Source organism: Impatiens glandulifera, chromosome 1 (genome assembly GCF_907164915.1).
Source record: "Impatiens glandulifera chromosome 1, dImpGla2.1, whole genome shotgun sequence".
In the NCBI taxonomy this organism is placed as follows: Eukaryota; Viridiplantae; Streptophyta; class Magnoliopsida; order Ericales; family Balsaminaceae; genus Impatiens; species Impatiens glandulifera.
The window spans coordinates 70,458,036-70,477,120 of record NC_061862.1 but is presented as its reverse complement, the minus strand read 5'-3'; the positions used below and the strand labels follow the sequence as shown (position 1 = coordinate 70,477,120).

Here is a 19,085-nt window from a genome sequence, read left to right as displayed (position 1 = left end):
ATATAATATATATATATATAATATATATATATATATATAATGATACTTAATTTTTAAAGTATCCGGATTGCCGGGTCGAGAGTTGTGGTTAATTTGGATATATGTGAGAGTAAATGAATACTTGGGCCGGATTGTGGGTGACCCGCCATATCTATATATATATATAATGATGCTTAATTTTTAAAGTGTCCGGATTACCGGGTCGAGAGCTGTGGTTAATTTGGATATATGTGAGAGTAAATGGATACTTGGGTCGGATTGTGGGTTGACCCGTCCATAAACTTAAAACGGTTAAAAATAAAATTAAAAATGCTATATGTATGATTCGAACTTACAACCTAACAAAATAAGTACAACCTTTTAACACAACTAGGTTAATAACACTTTATATTTTAAATTCAACCCAAAATTTGATAAACACGTGACATTTTAACCATATAAGTTCAACTTTTTAACTAACTAATCTATATATATATATATAATGATGTTTAATTTTTAAAGTGTCCGGATTGCCGGGTTGAGAGTTGTGGTTAATTTGGATATATGTGAAAGTAAATGGATACTTGGGTCGGATTGTGGGTTCACCTGCCCATAAAATTTTACCGTAATATTTTTTTCACGGTTTTTATATTATTACTCATGCAAATGCACGGATACATGCTAATTATTATTTATGACACTAATTTCAAAGCATATTATTTATGTAATCTTAACTTTTTGAGTTAATGTAATTTAACTTTCTTCTCACATCTGGATTATATTTTTTTAACTTTCAAATTAATGTTAGAAGTAATTATCAATTATCTTAAATAATAATTAATTGTATATATAATTATAATTATTTTGTATTTTTGTTCCATTTTAAGGTATTTTAATTATTTAATAGATAAATATTAAATGAAACAATAAAAAGTTAATAATAACACTAAAATGAATAATAAATCTCAATATCACATCAATGTAATAATTTTATTTTCTTGTTCAATCCATATATTCTGTTACAAATAAAGAAGCACAAATATTGAACCAAATATCTAAATAAATAAGTCTGAAATCTTCATTTGCCACAACTTGTTTGACAACCATTTTGGCACTTGGTAAAATTTAGTTAACCTGCAATTAGATCATATAGTTTAGGACATCTTCTCAAAATTTTAAAAATTACTGAAATATAAATTATTAATCTAAAAAATGTTTTTTTAATTGAACCATATTGGGCACAATAAACCACAATGCATTTAAAATAACAATTATCTTTGGTATTAAAACATTTTTTTGAAGAATTTTCTAACAAAAGGTAGAGTAAGTATAGGACCATTACATTAGTAGGCGGCGTAGGGGGAGTGGGCGGCGTGGGCGGCGTAGGGGGAGTAGGCGGCGTAGGGGGAGTAGGGGGAGTAGGCGGCGTAGGGGGCGTTGGCGGTGTAGGAGGCGTAGGCGGAGTAGGCGGCGTCGGCAGGGTACGGGGTCTCCACGGTGTATGGGGTGTGTGGGGTGTGTGGGGTGTGTGGGGTGTGTGGGGTGTGTGGGGTGTGTGGGGTGTATGGGGTGTGTGGGGTGTGTGAGGTGTATGGGGCGTAGGCGGAGTATGGGGTGTGTGAGGTGTATGGGGCGTAGGCGGAGTTGGCGGCGTAGGAGGAGTAGGCGGAGTAGGCGGAGTTGGCGGCGTAGGCGGAGTAGGCGGAGTTGGCGGTGTAGGCGGGGTAGGCGGCGTTGGCGGCGTTGGAGGCGTAGGCGGAGTTGGCGGCGTAGGCGGAGTTGGCGGCGTAGGCGGCTTCGGCAGGGTAGGCGGCTTCAGCAGGGTAAGGGGTGTCCACGGTGTCTGGGGTGTGTGGGGTGTCTGTATAGCAGAGCTATTGAAAATCGTTAGTATTAGACATAAGAATAAGGTCACTATTTTCATCATATTTTTGGATTCAAAAATAGAGAAATGCACTTTTTTATTACTCTAAATTTTATTTTCAATACCCTTCAAATACCACAAATACTTATAGCAATCCAAAAAATAAACTTAATAGCAATCTATTAGTGGATAATCATGACAATAATTTTAAAGACCACTTTCTAAATTAGTAATTATCACATTATTCAAAGATGGGTATTTATTTATTAAATTATTGATACAGATAATGATCAATTATTTTAGAGAATGAACAATTACATATAGATAATGATCAATTACATCTAGATAATGATTACATTTTTTTTTTGTCACTAATTATTTTAATATGTATGGTGTTTTAATTTTTATTTAATAAAAAAATAATAAAATATCATATAATTAAACAATGAGAACATTTAACATAATTTCTTATTTATTTAATGTTAAACTCTTACTGAATAATTTTAAAAGAGTATAATCATAAAAAATTTTAAATATTTTTTTCTCATTTTAGTCAAGTTTGAACTCAAAATTAGATTTTATGGAGGTAAATCATTCAAAATATCATTTAGGAACTATCTAAATAGGATAGAACCAATCAATCGATCTAAATAATAATATCTCAAATTTGAATTTTAAAATAAAAATAAAATGAGTTTGCTGTTCTTGAATTAATTATGTTGACCACAACTTAAAAAGCTTCCCAACATGATTGTAAACATGTTGATCAATTGTTTAGATCATGTTTGCTCCATCCTGATTATGTTTGATCAAAATTAAAATGTTCAAAATAAAATGAAATTTTTGATTTTTTAAATTGGTTAAAATGAACCACCATTGTTCTTATTTTGGTACCAATCAAGTATGTGTGATATAAGAAGATATTAAATATCTCCTTTCACTTCAAAACAATTTTAAAATCAAAAACTCAAATTTTGATCACAAATTGTTTTGAACAAATTTATCATCATCCAGATCGATTGATACCTTGAGATGATGTTGTTCATGGAAGCTTTGTGAAGCTACTCAAGATCTTGGATAAAAGAATTAAAGCTAAAACACGAATTAAAAAAATGAATATTGATGTTCTTGAGGACCGAGAGATCCGACTGAGGATCCTTGGTCCGGACCGAATCTTATGACCAAAAAAATTAACCTTGGACCGATGTTTTTGAGTTAGGACCGAGATATCCGACCGAGAATTTTCACCTAGGACCGAGAGTCCTATCCCTATGACCGAGAGTCCTAACCTTGAGACTAAGACTCCCTAACCATAGGACTGAGGGTTGTAACCTTAGGACCAAGAATCCTACCTTCGAGACCGAGACTCCCTAACCCTAGGACCGAGAATCCTACCCTCGGGACCGAGACTCCCTAACCTTAGGCCCGAGAGTTCTAAATATGGGACTGAGAATATCAAGCTTAGGACCGAGGGATCCCAAACCCAGGACCGAAGGACCTAGCCTAGAGCTAGTCCTAGACCGAGAGGTTTATACACCTCGACCGAGAAACTTAGACCCGTGCTAACCCAGGACCAATAGGATTTTACACCTAGACCGATAAGATCAAGCAAGGACCAAGAGTCCTTAGCACATCAACCGAGGGACTTTGGTTCTTAGACCGAAGATCCCAAACCTCGACCGAGAGGTTCCTTGATCCAGACCGAGAGTCTTTTGACCTCGACCGATAAAAATGAACTCCTGATCTAGGACTCCATTCTTAAGACTTGTTTGGTTTCACTTTTTAAAATACAAAATTATTTTTGTAGTTTTGGGACTCCAAATTATTTTCTAAAAATCCGGAAAAAATAGAAAATGCGTTTTAAATATTTTTGGGATATTTCCACAAAAATATTTCGATAAAGGCTCGTTTGGTGTTTATTTTTAAATCTTAATGCCTTTAAAAATGACTAATATTTTTTAGGTATTTCCACCCTAGTACTAAGTAATATTGCATCACAATAAAACTTTATATAATTTGACGAATAAATTTGATCTGAAACTTAATATTTAATTTATTTTCTAGAAATTATGTTGTCTATTTATAATTGGTTGTGGTGCAATATTGTAGAAACCCTTATTCAGTAAATTATATTTAAAATTAATTATAAAATAATTAATTTGAGTTCAAATCTAAATAATTTTTAGATTTATTATAATTAAATTAAAATTTGATTTTTAAAATTTTGTGTTTAAATAATTAAATATACTTAATTTAAAAAATTATTTATTTTAAATAAAATCGGTAATTGGTTTTTAAAAATCAATAAAAGGTTTACGTGTACAAACATATTTTTTACCATAGTTTCGTTTAGTTCGAAGTTTGGTAATACTTGAAAAAAGGGCTTTCGCGCTTCATACCCATTTTAAAACGTTTTACTTTATAAATTTTGGCTTTTGAAAATTGGTTCTATAACGTTTTAATCAATCAATTATTCTCCGTTTTAAACATGCACAACTTTTCGTGTATTTAAAAATTATAACAACAATACTTAAATGCTAATTAGGGAGAAAAATACTTAAAGAACATTAGTTTAAAATGCATTATGATTTAAAAATAAATCTCAGATAGGCCTTTATCAAAATATTTTTTATGAAAATATCCTAAAAATAATTTGAAATAATTTTTTATTTTTTTTTGAATTTTTAGAAAATAATTTGGGTTTCAAAATTACAAAAATAATTCTAGAATTTTTTTAATTGGAACCAAACATGACTTAGGATCGGTGTCTTCAATCTTGGGTTCGATTTTATCGGTTGGGACTAAAATGCCCTCGTTCTTAGGTTAGGATTCACGGTCGAGGTGCGGAAATCTCCGATCCTAGGTCAATAGTTCTCGGTCGGGGTGTAGAAGTCCTCGATCAAGGTGTGGAAATCACCGGTTTTGGGTTCGGGAGTTCTCGGTGAGGTGCGAGACTCCTCAGTCATAGATTTGATTTCTCGGTCGATGTAAAAACATTGATCGGACCTCTCGGTCCTAGATGAAAAGCCTCATCGGACCCCTTGGTCCTAACTTAAATTTCTCGGTCGGACCACTCAGTCCTGGTCAAATCTCTCGGTCCTGAAAAACATCAATATTGCAGGCAATTTTGCTTAAGACCCGAATCTTTTGATCCAAGGGCTTGGGAGCTTCACAAAGCTCCCATGAACACTATGAACATCATCATAATGTATCATTTGACATAGGTGATGTTCAATTCGTTTAAAACAGTTTAGGGACTAAAATCGTGTTTTTGGTTTTTAAGTTGTAATGAAGTGTAAGGATCTTGCTAATATCTTTTTTATACTCCATATGATTTATTGATACCAAAACATGAACACTGTCTGTTTATTTAGACCAACTCAAAAACAAAAAATTTCAATTATTTTGAAAGTTTTGATTTTTAATCAAACATGATCGAGATGGATCAAACATGATCCAAATAGACGCCCAACATCATTAGAAAATGTTTGGAAAGCTTTTTGGGCTGTTGTTTTTAAGGATTAACTCAAAAACCGAAAACCCAATTTTGATTTTTCTAAATTTAAATTTAAGTTTTTTCGTTTTAGATCGATTGATCAATTCTAGTTTTCACATAAAACTTGTAAACGATCCTAAGATCGGTTTCCAATCAAAAAAATTCAACAACCAAGCAGTATACAAATTTATGAAAACTAAAATATAAAAATTTCAATTTCAAACTAGAAATTTCAATTAAATGAAGATTGAAAGTATACCAAGAATTGTAGATCACATCTTAGAGATTATGGAAGCTTTTGGGATGCCTAGATCCGAGTTTTAAGGTTTGGAACAAAATTTTGAAAATTCCAGAAGCTTTGAGCTTCAATGTCAGATTTCTTATAAATTTCAATTTGAGGTTTGAGATGAGATCTCTTGGCTTCAGAATTATCAAGAAATGTTATTCATAGCCTCTCGAAGTCGTATGAGGATAAATATGCCTTTAATTAAAAAAAATGGGACAACGGATTAAACATGTAGCCCGTAAACACACTTAACCAAGTGCAAAATTTGTCGTCTGATGGGTTTGAACCCAAAATCTTAGGATGAGAATATCTACTTCTTGTTGCCGCTAGATTAGAAGAGGGGATAAAAATGGGATAACGGATTAAGTATGTATCTCGCAAACACACTTAACCATCTAACCAAACATAGAAATTGTCGTCTGATAGTCTCGAACCCAGAACTTTAAGGTTAATATCCACCTCTTGTTGCCGCTAGGCTAGAAGAGGGGATAGTTGGCTTTCATCAGTCAAACACTCGTAATGGTGTTTTGAATGTTCTTGATTTAACTTGCTCAATTAGGGCATAATAAAGCCTATGATCGTAGGCGAAATGATCACTGTGGTAGGGTGGTCATTTTAGCTTTTGAATTAGCCGAAATGGTGGATTATCGGTGGAGTTCCATCTTTGAAAAATCAAAGATGGTTACAGATGATTATCCATCCGGCGATTGCGTTGAAGACAAAAATCCAAGCGAAACAACGTTGTTTCAGGCAGATTTGGCGAACGCAGAGCGTTCCGTCTACGTTGGAGGAGACGATATTAGAGCGGTCATTTGATGATCCGATGCTTCGCGCGTGCATCATCTTCTGCTACAGCGGGCGACGCGGGCAACTCCTAAGTGTTGTTGGATGAGAATCCAACACTCATTTGAAGGCCGCGGTTTCGGCTACACTCGATTACGATTTTTTTTAAACCTTAAGGGTTTATTTGAAATTGATTTTTCTTTTACCCTTTTGACTTTATTTTTAAATATATAAAATACACAGAATATTTAAAAATAAATATGGCATTTATTTTTGTCAATTTGTATATTTATGGGTTCAATAAATAATTTATTTGGGATGAAAGTGATACAATAGTTATCTTAAATTATTTATTTGAATCTCTTTAATTTTTCTAAAATTAATTTGAGATAAAATGGGTATAACATTTATCTTAAATTATTTTATTTATTTTATTTTACCGTTATTTTTAATTAATTAAAATTTAATTATTACAATTAATTGTTTAATTAGGTTTTGGTTTAGGGGTTAATTATTTTAACTTATTTATTCGAAAATAATCAAAATAATTATTTTAATTTTATAATTTGAGTTTGTAGATTTTTAGTGATTACCAATAAATATTTGCTTTTTTTTTCTTTAAATATTTTTGAAATACACACAAAATAAATTATAAATTTATATAAATAAATTTATATAAATTTAAATACTTGATATATTTACAAATATATGTTACTATTAAATTTAAATTAAACTCAATTTTTATAAATCAAAATCAATTCAAAATTAATTAAATTTCAATAACAATAGTTATATTTTAAATATTTCTATTGTGTTTATATTATTAACAGTGCAACAAAAAGGATTCTCTTAATTAAAATAAAATAAGTTATTTTTTATTTTTAATGCAATACATTTAGTTTTGATATAATTTATTTTGATGTAATATATTTTATTTTAATGTATAATATTTAAATTATTTAATAAAAAAAATTAAAAGAGAGGAAAATGAAAATTTTAAATAAGTATGAAAATATAATTTGAATGAGAAGGAAGAGTATTATAGAAATGGATTTCACAATTACCACTCAAATTAAGAATACGATAGATAAAATGACAGTGTTTGGTTAAGACTTAGGAGTATAATTATTTCTATTCTCATTCTTATTAATAATTTCTTATTAATAATGTTTGAATTTATTAGAGAAAAATTATTAATATTATTTTATTATTAAAATTTTTATATATATATATATATAAATAAATAAATAAATAAATAAATAAATAAATAAATAAATAATGATACTTAAAATTTAAGCTTAGAATCATCTACTTTAAATAATCAAAATAATTATTTTAATTTTATAATTTGAGTTTGTAGATTTTTAGTGATTACCAATAAATATTTGCTTTTTTTTTCTTTAAATATTTTTGAAATACACACAAAATAAATTATAAATTTATATAAATAAATTTATATAAATTTAAATACTTGATATATTTACAAATATATGTTACTATTAAATTTAAATTAAACTCAATTTTTATAAATCAAAATCAATTCAAAATTAATTAAATTTCAATAACAATAGTTATATTTTAAATATTTCTATTGTGTTTATATTATTAACAGTGCAACAAAAAGGATTCTCTTAATTAAAATAAAATAAGTTATTTTTTATTTTTAATGCAATACATTTAGTTTTGATATAATTTATTTTGATGTAATATATTTTATTTTAATGTATAATATTTAAATTATTTAATAAAAAAAATTAAAAGAGAGGAAAATGAAAATTTTAAATAAGTATGAAAATATAATTTGAATGAGAAGGAAGAGTATTATAGAAATGGATTTCACAATTACCACTCAAATTAAGAATACGATAGATAAAATGACAGTGTTTGGTTAAGACTTAGGAGTATAATTATTTCTATTCTCATTCTTATTAATAATTTCTTATTAATAATGTTTGAATTTATTAGAGAAAAATTATTAATATTATTTATTATTAAAATTTTTATATATATATATATATAAATAAATAAATAAATAAATAAATAAATAAATAAATAAATAATGATACTTAAAATTTAAGCTTAGAATCATCTACTTTAAATAATCAAAATAATTATTTTAATTTTATAATTTGAGTTTGTAGATTTTTAGTGATTACCAATAAATATTTGCTTTTTTTTTCTTTAAATATTTTTGAAATACACACAAAATAAATTATAAATTTATATAAATAAATTTATATAAATTTAAATACTTGATATATTTACAAATATATGTTACTATTAAATTTAAATTAAACTCAATTTTTATAAATCAAAATCAATTCAAAATTAATTAAATTTCAATAACAATAGTTATATTTTAAATATTTCTATTGTGTTTATATTATTAACAGTGCAACAAAAAGGATTCTCTTAATTAAAATAAAATAAGTTATTTTTTATTTTTAATGCAATACATTTAGTTTTGATATAATTTATTTTGATGTAATATATTTTATTTTAATGTATAATATTTAAATTATTTAATAAAAAAAATTAAAAGAGAGGAAAATGAAAATTTTAAATAAGTATGAAAATATAATTTGAATGAGAAGGAAGAGTATTATAGAAATGGATTTCACAATTACCACTCAAATTAAGAATACGATAGATAAAATGACAGTGTTTGGTTAAGACTTAGGAGTATAATTATTTCTATTCTCATTCTTATTAATAATTTCTTATTAATAATGTTTGAATTTATTAGAGAAAAATTATTAATATTATTTTATTATTAAAATTTTTATATATATATATATAAATAAATAAATAAATAAATAAATAAATAAATAAATAAATAATGATACTTAAAATTTAAGCTTAGAATCATCTACTTTAAATAATCAAAATAATTATTTTAATTTTATAATTTGAGTTTGTAGATTTTTAGTGATTACCAATAAATATTTGCTTTTTTTTTCTTTAAATATTTTTGAAATACACACAAAATAAATTATAAATTTATATAAATAAATTTATATAAATTTAAATACTTGATATATTTACAAATATATGTTACTATTAAATTTAAATTAAACTCAATTTTTATAAATCAAAATCAATTCAAAATTAATTAAATTTCAATAACAATAGTTATATTTTAAATATTTCTATTGTGTTTATATTATTAACAGTGCAACAAAAAGGATTCTCTTAATTAAAATAAAATAAGTTATTTTTTATTTTAATGCAATACATTTAGTTTTGATATAATTTATTTTGATGTAATATATTTTATTTTAATGTATAATATTTAAATTATTTAATAAAAAAAATTAAAAGAGAGGAAAATGAAAATTTTAAATAAGTATGAAAATATAATTTGAATGAGAAGGAAGAGTATTATAGAAATGGATTTCACAATTACCACTCAAATTAAGAATACGATAGATAAAATGACAGTGTTTGGTTAAGACTTAGGAGTATAATTATTTCTATTCTCATTCTTATTAATAATTTCTTATTAATAATGTTTGAATTTATTAGAGAAAAATTATTAATATTATTTTATTATTAAAATTTTTATATATATATATATAAATAAATAAATAAATAAATAAATAAATAAATAAATAAATAATGATACTTAAAATTTAAGCTTAGAATCATCTACTTTAAATAATCAAAATAATTATTTTAATTTTATAATTTGAGTTTGTAGATTTTTAGTGATTACCAATAAATATTTGCTTTTTTTTTCTTTAAATATTTTTGAAATACACACAAAATAAATTATAAATTTATATAAATAAATTTATATAAATTTAAATACTTGATATATTTACAAATATATGTTACTATTAAATTTAAATTAAACTCAATTTTTATAAATCAAAATCAATTCAAAATTAATTAAATTTCAATAACAATAGTTATATTTTAAATATTTCTATTGTGTTTATATTATTAACAGTGCAACAAAAAGGATTCTCTTAATTAAAATAAAATAAGTTATTTTTTATTTTTAATGCAATACATTTAGTTTTGATATAATTTATTTTGATGTAATATATTTTATTTTAATGTATAATATTTAAATTATTTAATAAAAAAAATTAAAAGAGAGGAAAATGAAAATTTTAAATAAGTATGAAAATATAATTTGAATGAGAAGGAAGAGTATTATAGAAATGGATTTCACAATTACCACTCAAATTAAGAATACGATAGATAAAATGACAGTGTTTGGTTAAGACTTAGGAGTATAATTATTTCTATTCTCATTCTTATTAATAATTTCTTATTAATAATGTTTGAATTTATTAGAGAAAAATTATTAATATTATTTTATTATTAAAATTTTTATATATATATATAAATAAATAAATAAATAAATAAATAAATAAATAAATAAATAAATAATGATACTTAAAATTTAAGCTTAGAATCATCTACTTTAAATAATCAAAATAATTATTTTAATTTTATAATTTGAGTTTGTAGATTTTTAGTGATTACCAATAAATATTTGCTTTTTTTTTCTTTAAATATTTTTGAAATACACACAAAATAAATTATAAATTTATATAAATAAATTTATATAAATTTAAATACTTGATATATTTACAAATATATGTTACTATTAAATTTAAATTAAACTCAATTTTTATAAATCAAAATCAATTCAAAATTAATTAAATTTCAATAACAATAGTTATATTTTAAATATTTCTATTGTGTTTATATTATTAACAGTGCAACAAAAAGGATTCTCTTAATTAAAATAAAATAAGTTATTTTTTATTTTTAATGCAATACATTTAGTTTTGATATAATTTATTTTGATGTAATATATTTTATTTTAATGTATAATATTTAAATTATTTAATAAAAAAAATTAAAAGAGAGGAAAATGAAAATTTTAAATAAGTATGAAAATATAATTTGAATGAGAAGGAAGAGTATTATAGAAATGGATTTCACAATTACCACTCAAATTAAGAATACGATAGATAAAATGACAGTGTTTGGTTAAGACTTAGGAGTATAATTATTTCTATTCTCATTCTTATTAATAATTTCTTATTAATAATGTTTGAATTTATTAGAGAAAAATTATTAATATTATTTTATTATTAAAATTTTTATATATATATATATATATAAATAAATAAATAAATAAATAAATAAATAAATAAATAATGATACTTAAAATTTAAGCTTAGAATCATCTACTTTAAATAATCAAAATAATTATTTTAATTTTATAATTTGAGTTTGTAGATTTTTAGTGATTACCAATAAATATTTGCTTTTTTTTTCTTTAAATATTTTTGAAATACACACAAAATAAATTATAAATTTATATAAATAAATTTATATAAATTTAAATACTTGATATATTTACAAATATATGTTACACTGGAAGAGCTCCCTATGTGTTGAAGAAGCATTTGTTGTTGTTGAAGAATTTCGAAAAACATTTGATCATCTGAGTCATCATTCCACAACTCTTCATCACTATCAACATTGGTGTTGGCATTGTGGTTGGGATTTGAAGACATTGTGTTTGGGGTGGTCTTTACTATGAGGAGAAAATGGTATAAGAAGATTGATTTAAGTATTGTGAAGAAGTGTGAGATAACTACTTTAATATATAATGATACATCAACGGCTAGTTTATAACGGCTAGTTTATAACGGCTAGTTTATAACGGCTAGTTTATAACGAAATTTCACTACAATAGAATTTCGAATACTACAACAAAATTTTAAACCCTACAATAAAATTTCAAATACTACAACAGAATTTCAAACACCCCAATTCTTTGCAATTTCGTCACAAAGTTTTTGATGTACTGCTAATTGCATTGCCGACATCCCCGTGGTATCCTTCATGATAACATCATACTCCCATTTTTTGTTGTATTTTATTTGTTCCTTCAATTTCTCATTTGCTATCCTTTTGTATTCCTCCATGTTTTTGTCGATGCTTTGTTTCATCTCCTCGTACATGATATCCTTCGAGGGATGATTCATCTTACCCTTACCCTTACTCTTCGCTGCTTTCTGCCCGATCGGACGTACGCGTTCTTCATCGGCATCTTCCGGATTAGAAGAAGACATGTATCCTCCTTGAGCAGATGTTTTTGTCTTCTTCCTGCCACAATAATCACGATCCTGCTGGTTAATCCACTTAGGACTTTCCTTAAGTATATTCCACATGCCCAAGTGAGTAAACGCAGAGTTGTTGTGCGTTTGTGCCCACTCTTTCATTGCATGCATGAGTATGTCAACATCACTTTGGCCACTTCCCCAATCCCTCTTCATCTGATTGTACAATCCGTTAAAGGCACTCACAAACCTTTGCAGCGTGTAAAAATGCGTTTTTAAAAGGTCCCAACGTCTCACTGGGCAGTTTGCTGGTCGTTCTTTATTATAAATATCGGCAATCCTCTTCCACATGGCATCCAATCTCTGAGCATTACCGATTTCTGCATCTTCGCTAATATTCACCCAACTTTGTGCAAGGATCTCATTTTCTGGACCTGTGTACCTTGCAGCATAAGTACGACTCTTTGGACCCGACACATTTTCTCCATCATCAGTATCTTCACTCGCATCTAGATTAATTGCATCAATACCCGGTGGAGACGATATGAAAGTCATCCCAGGTGCTCTAGGAGGACTCATTCCATAGATCGGAGATGGCATATATGGATGTTGATACATTTCGGCAGAATACATGTAAGGAGGGGTGAATATGTGAGGATTCATTTGATGGCTCGGATGAAATAATAAATTTTGGGCATGAATGTTTGGATTTCTTGAAGGGAATATGAGATAAATTAGATAGTGTATTAACCTCTATTTATAGATTTTATTTAAATAATAAAAAAATAATCATATGTATAAAAAAATAATATAACGGTCATATTTTGAAAATTTTAAAAAAACGGTCATATTTTAAAAAACGTTCAATTTTTTAAATAAAAAATTAAATAAAACGGTTTATTTTTTAAAATTTTTAAATGTTTAATTTTTTTTCATAAAAAAATGGGGGTGGGGACCACTTTTTTTGACTTTTTCTTATTTGTACCCAGTAGCAAAACTTTACTACTCAATTTTCTCTCTCCTCATTTGTACCCATCTCTCCATTAGTGTACCCAGGTACAAATTTTGTCCACATCAGATTTGTACCTACCGATGGGGATGCTCTTAGTATTTTCTCTCTCCTTTCGTACTCTTTTTTCTTAATTATTTTTTCCTTATTATATATATATAATCATTACCATATATAATCTAAAAAATTATCTGAATTAATTGAATTTATTATTAAATATTAATTCAAGAATTTGTTATTGTATTATAAAATAAATTTAATAAATTCTCATTAATTTAATTGAATTTAATATTAAATATTAATTATGAAAACCTGTAACAACATGAACTGAACTTATGGTACAAAGATTTTTATCTTCTTTTTCACTCAAATATTTTATTTATATAAATAGTCTCTTAGATCAAGAGGTTTCAAGAAGTGTTTGATATTCTACCTATCTAGCCTCCCCCTACGAATGGTTCATCTTCTTTTAATCTTTTCAACAACAGCAGAGAAATCCTCAAAAATCGACCTCCGACGCCTCTTTCCATTCCCAAGCTTAATCTGTCATGAATCTCAAGTTAATTACACAGCTTATGATTCTTTAATGTACAAGAGGAAGAAATCAATACTTCAAAAACGATTGAGACTGCAACAGAGGGCAATGAAGAGAAAGTTGAAGCGTACCTCTATTAAACCAACCATATTTTTTATGCTCTTCTCCACCTAAATATTTTCTTCATATAAATAATCTTAGATCAACAAAGTACAATTGAAGAGAAAAGAGTTGAAAGTTGAGGATAAGACTTTTGAGAAATCAGAAAAAATTACCATCACGAGTCACGACAAGGGTTAGTTGAGCCAGACTAATGGTGGTTAGGGAAGCGAAGGAGTTTGCAGATGAAGACAAGAAGGTGAAAGAAAGAATCGTTACTTGTAACAATTTGAAAACGTATATACAAGTTTAAAAGCGATGAGAAATAGAATATTGAAGTAGTGGTTAATGAGACTCTTGCGTGATTGGATGATAAACAATTGATAGAGAATGAGGATTATGATGAAAAGCTTAAAGAAGGGATGCGGTTTGTAATCCGATTATCATAAAAGTTTATCAAAGATCTAGCAGTGCTCTTGGAGTAACCGGATGAGGATCTTGATGATGATTCCCGTAGTGAACTTTAAATTAAATAATTTGGTTGGAGAGAAGAACAAATATGTGTGAAATAATAGTAAGAAAGAGCTTCTTATATATATCATTATAATTTTTTTCCTTATTATTGTTGTCTTTTTTCAAACTAGGAGCAAGAAATATATATACTAAAGAGATAATTTATGACTACAATTTGCATAAACACATCTTCTATTAATAAGTTATAACTCAGAAATTCTTATCTTATAATATTTCCTAATATAACATATAAATGCAGTCAATGTAGAAAATCATTCACCTTATCAAAAAATTAAACACAATGAAAAGAAACATTTTGTTAATGTATGTTTTCAAATGTATAATCTTGGTTTAAAGTTAACAATCCTCATTCAGGCTATGTTGTGACATTGAAAAAAAATTAATGCCTTGACAAAAGGTCTAGCTTTGACAAATAAGACTAATGTACCATCTGAAAGATGGTTGAGAAGATTATCTAAAACATTTTTTTTTCGAGAAAGTAAATGATAAATACAAGAAGACTTATAGAGTATAAGTCCAGATATTCTCTTTGCGAATCTTATCTCTTTTTTAGGAGGGATAATGTTTTTTTTTTAAATATTATATATTAATAATGGTGTAGAGAATATTTTGCACCATAATATTTATAATTTTAAATATATAAATAAATTAATTTATTTTGTATTGAGGTCTAAGCGCAATACACCTCTAGACTCCCAAGAATCAATTCTCAAACTAACTCTAATTAACATTCAACTTTTTAAACTAACCTACTTTGTTTCTTCGTTCTTAAATTAATATATTTTACTATTCAAACTCAGTTTTCATATTTTAATTTAATTAATTAATTTATTTTTATTATATTTAAACTTATTATTAAATATATATATATATTTAAATTAATTTTTTATTAAAATATTTAAATTAAAATTTTATAAATTAGATTATTTATATTATATTATTATTTATATTTTTAATTATTATTTTTATAAATTTTATAAATTTTAATTTTAATATATATATTTACATTTAATTTATTATTTATATAATATAATATTATAAATATTAACTCTAACCTCCTCATAAATAATTGATAAATACTAATATATTCTAACTATAATTATATATAATAATTTATAAAAATAATTACAATCATTCTTCACTAAATTATTGACAATTTTACTAATACATCTTTGGCTATGTTTTGTATAATCTTCTTGGTCATACCTCTCACAAATTATGCTCTTTCATGAGTTATCTATCTCAATTCAAATACACTGACTTTGACTTCGTTAGTGGAATAAAATTATCATATTTCTCCCGATTGATAGTGTCCAATATTGATTTTTTTTAGCATATCTGAAATCGTTAACACTATATTTTATGTTAGGTTTGTTTGTTGATAAAAAAATTTTACTTATATTTTTATTATTATTCCTCAAATGTTAAATCTCGTTATTTCCCAATTTATTTGGTGACACTTTAAATGATCGTGTTTTTTTATAATGATTTTGTCATTATATTTAAACAATTCTCATTTTTATAATATTGAATTAAAAATTTTAAAATAAAAACAAAAGGTTATATAAATAATAATTAAAAGTAAATATATATTAAAATATAAATAATTAAATTTATAAAAATATTAATTTAAAATATTAATTTAAATATATATATTAAAATATAAATAATCAATTTTTTTTAAAATAATAATTTAAATATTTTAATAATAATAATAATTTAGATATATAATAACAATAAGTTTAAATATAAATAAATAAATAAAAACTGAGTTTGAATAGTAGGTAGGTTAGTTTAATAATGAATAAAAAAATAAGTTAATTTAAGAAATTGAACTAGAAATTAGGTTAATTTAGAAAATTGAACGAGAAATAAGGTTACTTTGGGAATTGGTTCAGACTCCCGAAACTAAACAAGTCACAAATTATGAAAAAAAAAATCATAGAGGGAGGAAAGAGGGATGGTTTTCCAAAATAACCTTGTTTGATGTTCATTTTCCCAAATTAACATAATTTCTTCATTCATTCTCAAACTAACCTAGTTTACTATTCAAACTTTTTTTTACATTTAAAATTCATTATATATAAATTAAATTATATATATTTTAAATTATTATTTATATAAACTAAATTAATTATATTTTGATATATATTTTAAATTATTATTTTTATAAATTTGATTATTTATATTTTGATATATAATTTAAATTTGATTATTTGAATATATATATTATCTCTGTAAAATTTGTTATAGAAAGGTGTACTCAAACTTTGAATGATCTTCAAAATGGGCATACTTATTGCAATGTGTCAAGAAAATTATTTGAAAATATTGAAAGCAAGGCATCAGCACACACAATTATTCCATACAATGAGCAAAATAGAATCTTTGAGGTGACTACACTACACGTTACAGAACAAATAATGGTTTTTGGAAAGGTGGCAACAAACATATCGTTGACCTATGTAAAGGTTTTTGTTCTTGTGGAAAATGGTGCCGATATCACCATGTTCACATATAGTTGTTGGTTGTATAGTGTGCGATCTCGATTGGGTTAAATACATCGATATATATCACAATTTAACAACACTTTCTGAGATGTGGCAGTATGATTTTCACCCCATACCTAATAAATTATATTAGACGTTCCCATTAGCACAAGATTGGGAGAAATATGGTAATCTTGTTCCCAATGAAAATTTGAGAAAAAAAAACTAACGAGGTCAAAGCCAACGTATTCGAACCGAAATGGATAACCCACGAAGGATCATCATTTGTGGGAGGTGTGGCCAAGAAGGTTATACGAGACGTAGTCAACGCTGTCCTGAGCAAAATCGTCAATAATTTAGATAAATGATGATTGTAATCGTTTTTATGAATATTTAATTATTATATTGTTATGGTTAAAATATTTTAAATTTATTAGTATTTATCCATTATTTATTAGAATGTTAAAGGGAATATTTATTACACTATATAAATAATAATTGAAATATAAATATATATATAGGGATGAAATTTATAAAAAAAATAATCAAATTTAAATTATATATCAAAATATAAATAATCAAATTTATAAAATTAATAATTTAAAATATATATCAAAATATAAATAATTTAATTTATATAAATAATAATTTAAAATATATATCAAAATATAAATAATTTAGTTTATATATAATGAATTTTAAATGTAAAAAAAAAAACTGAATTTGAATAGTAAACTAGGTTAGTTGGGAATGAATGAACAAACTAGGTTAGTTTGGAAAAGTGAACGTCAAACAAGGTTACTTTGAGAAACCATCACCGACCTACGTCAAGCTTCATTTGTGACTCGGATTGATAACTGATTCTATAGTTGTTTTTTGTTTTGTTTCTTCGAATACCAAACTGGTTTTTGATTCGAATGACTAACGATATAATAAATTGCTGAAATTAAATATTAATTCTCCTTATTTTTTTTACGTGAATGTGGATTGGGAAACGCTTTTTGACCTTAGGAAAGCCGTTAGAATACTTGGTTCCATGCTTTAAAGTCTCAAACGAATATTTGAAAATTTTAGAAGTTTTCAACTTCAAAAATAACGGATTTATGAAATTTTCCGATTTGAAGGTGGAAATTGGATTCTCTGCTCTCGAAATTACTTAAGGAAGCTAAGTTCGTTGATTGCTTCAAGTGGCCTGGATCGTTCAAAAGCCAATAATGGTTTTTGGCTGTTTTGAAGTCGCCGAAATATGAATGATTCATCCCTATTTTCGCAGGGGAGAATGATCACTTTCATTCTTGACTTTGAATCAGTCAAAACCGTCTACCAATGGCTAAGTTTCAAAAAACCAAAATCAATATGGTTCTTAAAGTATGTCCAGCGCACAAGACCTCTGCCCATTTATTTTGTCAAAACAATCTTTCACCTCAGGAAAGCGGACACATGTTGTACTTTGTCAAAACACTACAATGTTTCCGAAATTTTCTCCGAATAATTAAAATGTTATTTTTATTTATACTATTTTAAGTATTATAAAATTAAACATTTTAAAAATTATTATAAAATTACATTTTTAAAAATAATAAAATATAAAATATTTTTATAATTTAAAATATATTATAATATTAAAAACATTTTCATAATTAAATATATAATTAATATTACTATATTATAGGAAAATTTGAGAAGTTGAGGCCCTTAAATAAAAAAAAAAAAAAAATTGACGCCACGTATATTATAATGTTAATAAAAAAATATATTAATTTATTTAAAATATATATTTATTAATTAAATGTATAACTAATATTCATATATTATATAGTATATTATATTATATAATAATTAAAAAATAAGAATTGGGCATGTCCGGCATAGAGGGCACTGCCCTCCTTTTGCTTTTACATACAACGCATAGAATTAAA

General features: G+C 25.7%; 2 protein-coding genes across 2 annotated transcripts; both read right to left on the bottom strand.

Moving 5' to 3' along the window:
- Positions 1-1,322: 1,322 nt before the first annotated feature.
- LOC124931663 (larval/pupal cuticle protein H1C-like) lies at positions 1,323-11,951 on the bottom strand. The gene is made up of 2 exons (XM_047472189.1): positions 11,808-11,951; positions 1,323-1,853 (listed from the first exon to the last, which is right to left on the bottom strand). The coding sequence occupies exons 1-2, from the start codon at positions 11,949-11,951 to the stop codon at positions 1,323-1,325; spliced, it is 675 nt and encodes a 224-aa protein (XP_047328145.1).
- A 246-nt stretch (positions 11,952-12,197) lies between these two features.
- LOC124931657 (glutathione S-transferase T3-like) lies at positions 12,198-13,118 on the bottom strand. Its single transcript, XM_047472177.1, has one exon. The coding sequence runs from the start codon at positions 13,116-13,118 to the stop codon at positions 12,198-12,200; it is 921 nt and encodes a 306-aa protein (XP_047328133.1).
- Positions 13,119-19,085: the final 5,967 nt, after the last annotated feature.

Coding starts and splice junctions, on each gene's coding strand:
- LOC124931663 (XM_047472189.1), bottom strand. CDS start 11,951: ATGTCTTCAAATCCCAACCACAATGCCAACACCAATGTTGATAGTGAT. Junction 1,854..11,807: donor ACATAGGGAGCTCTTCCAGT/GTAACATATATT, acceptor GATTTTCAATAG/CTCTGCTATACAGACACCCC.
- LOC124931657 (XM_047472177.1), bottom strand. CDS start 13,118: ATGTATCAACATCCATATATGCCATCTCCGATCTATGGAATGAGTCCT.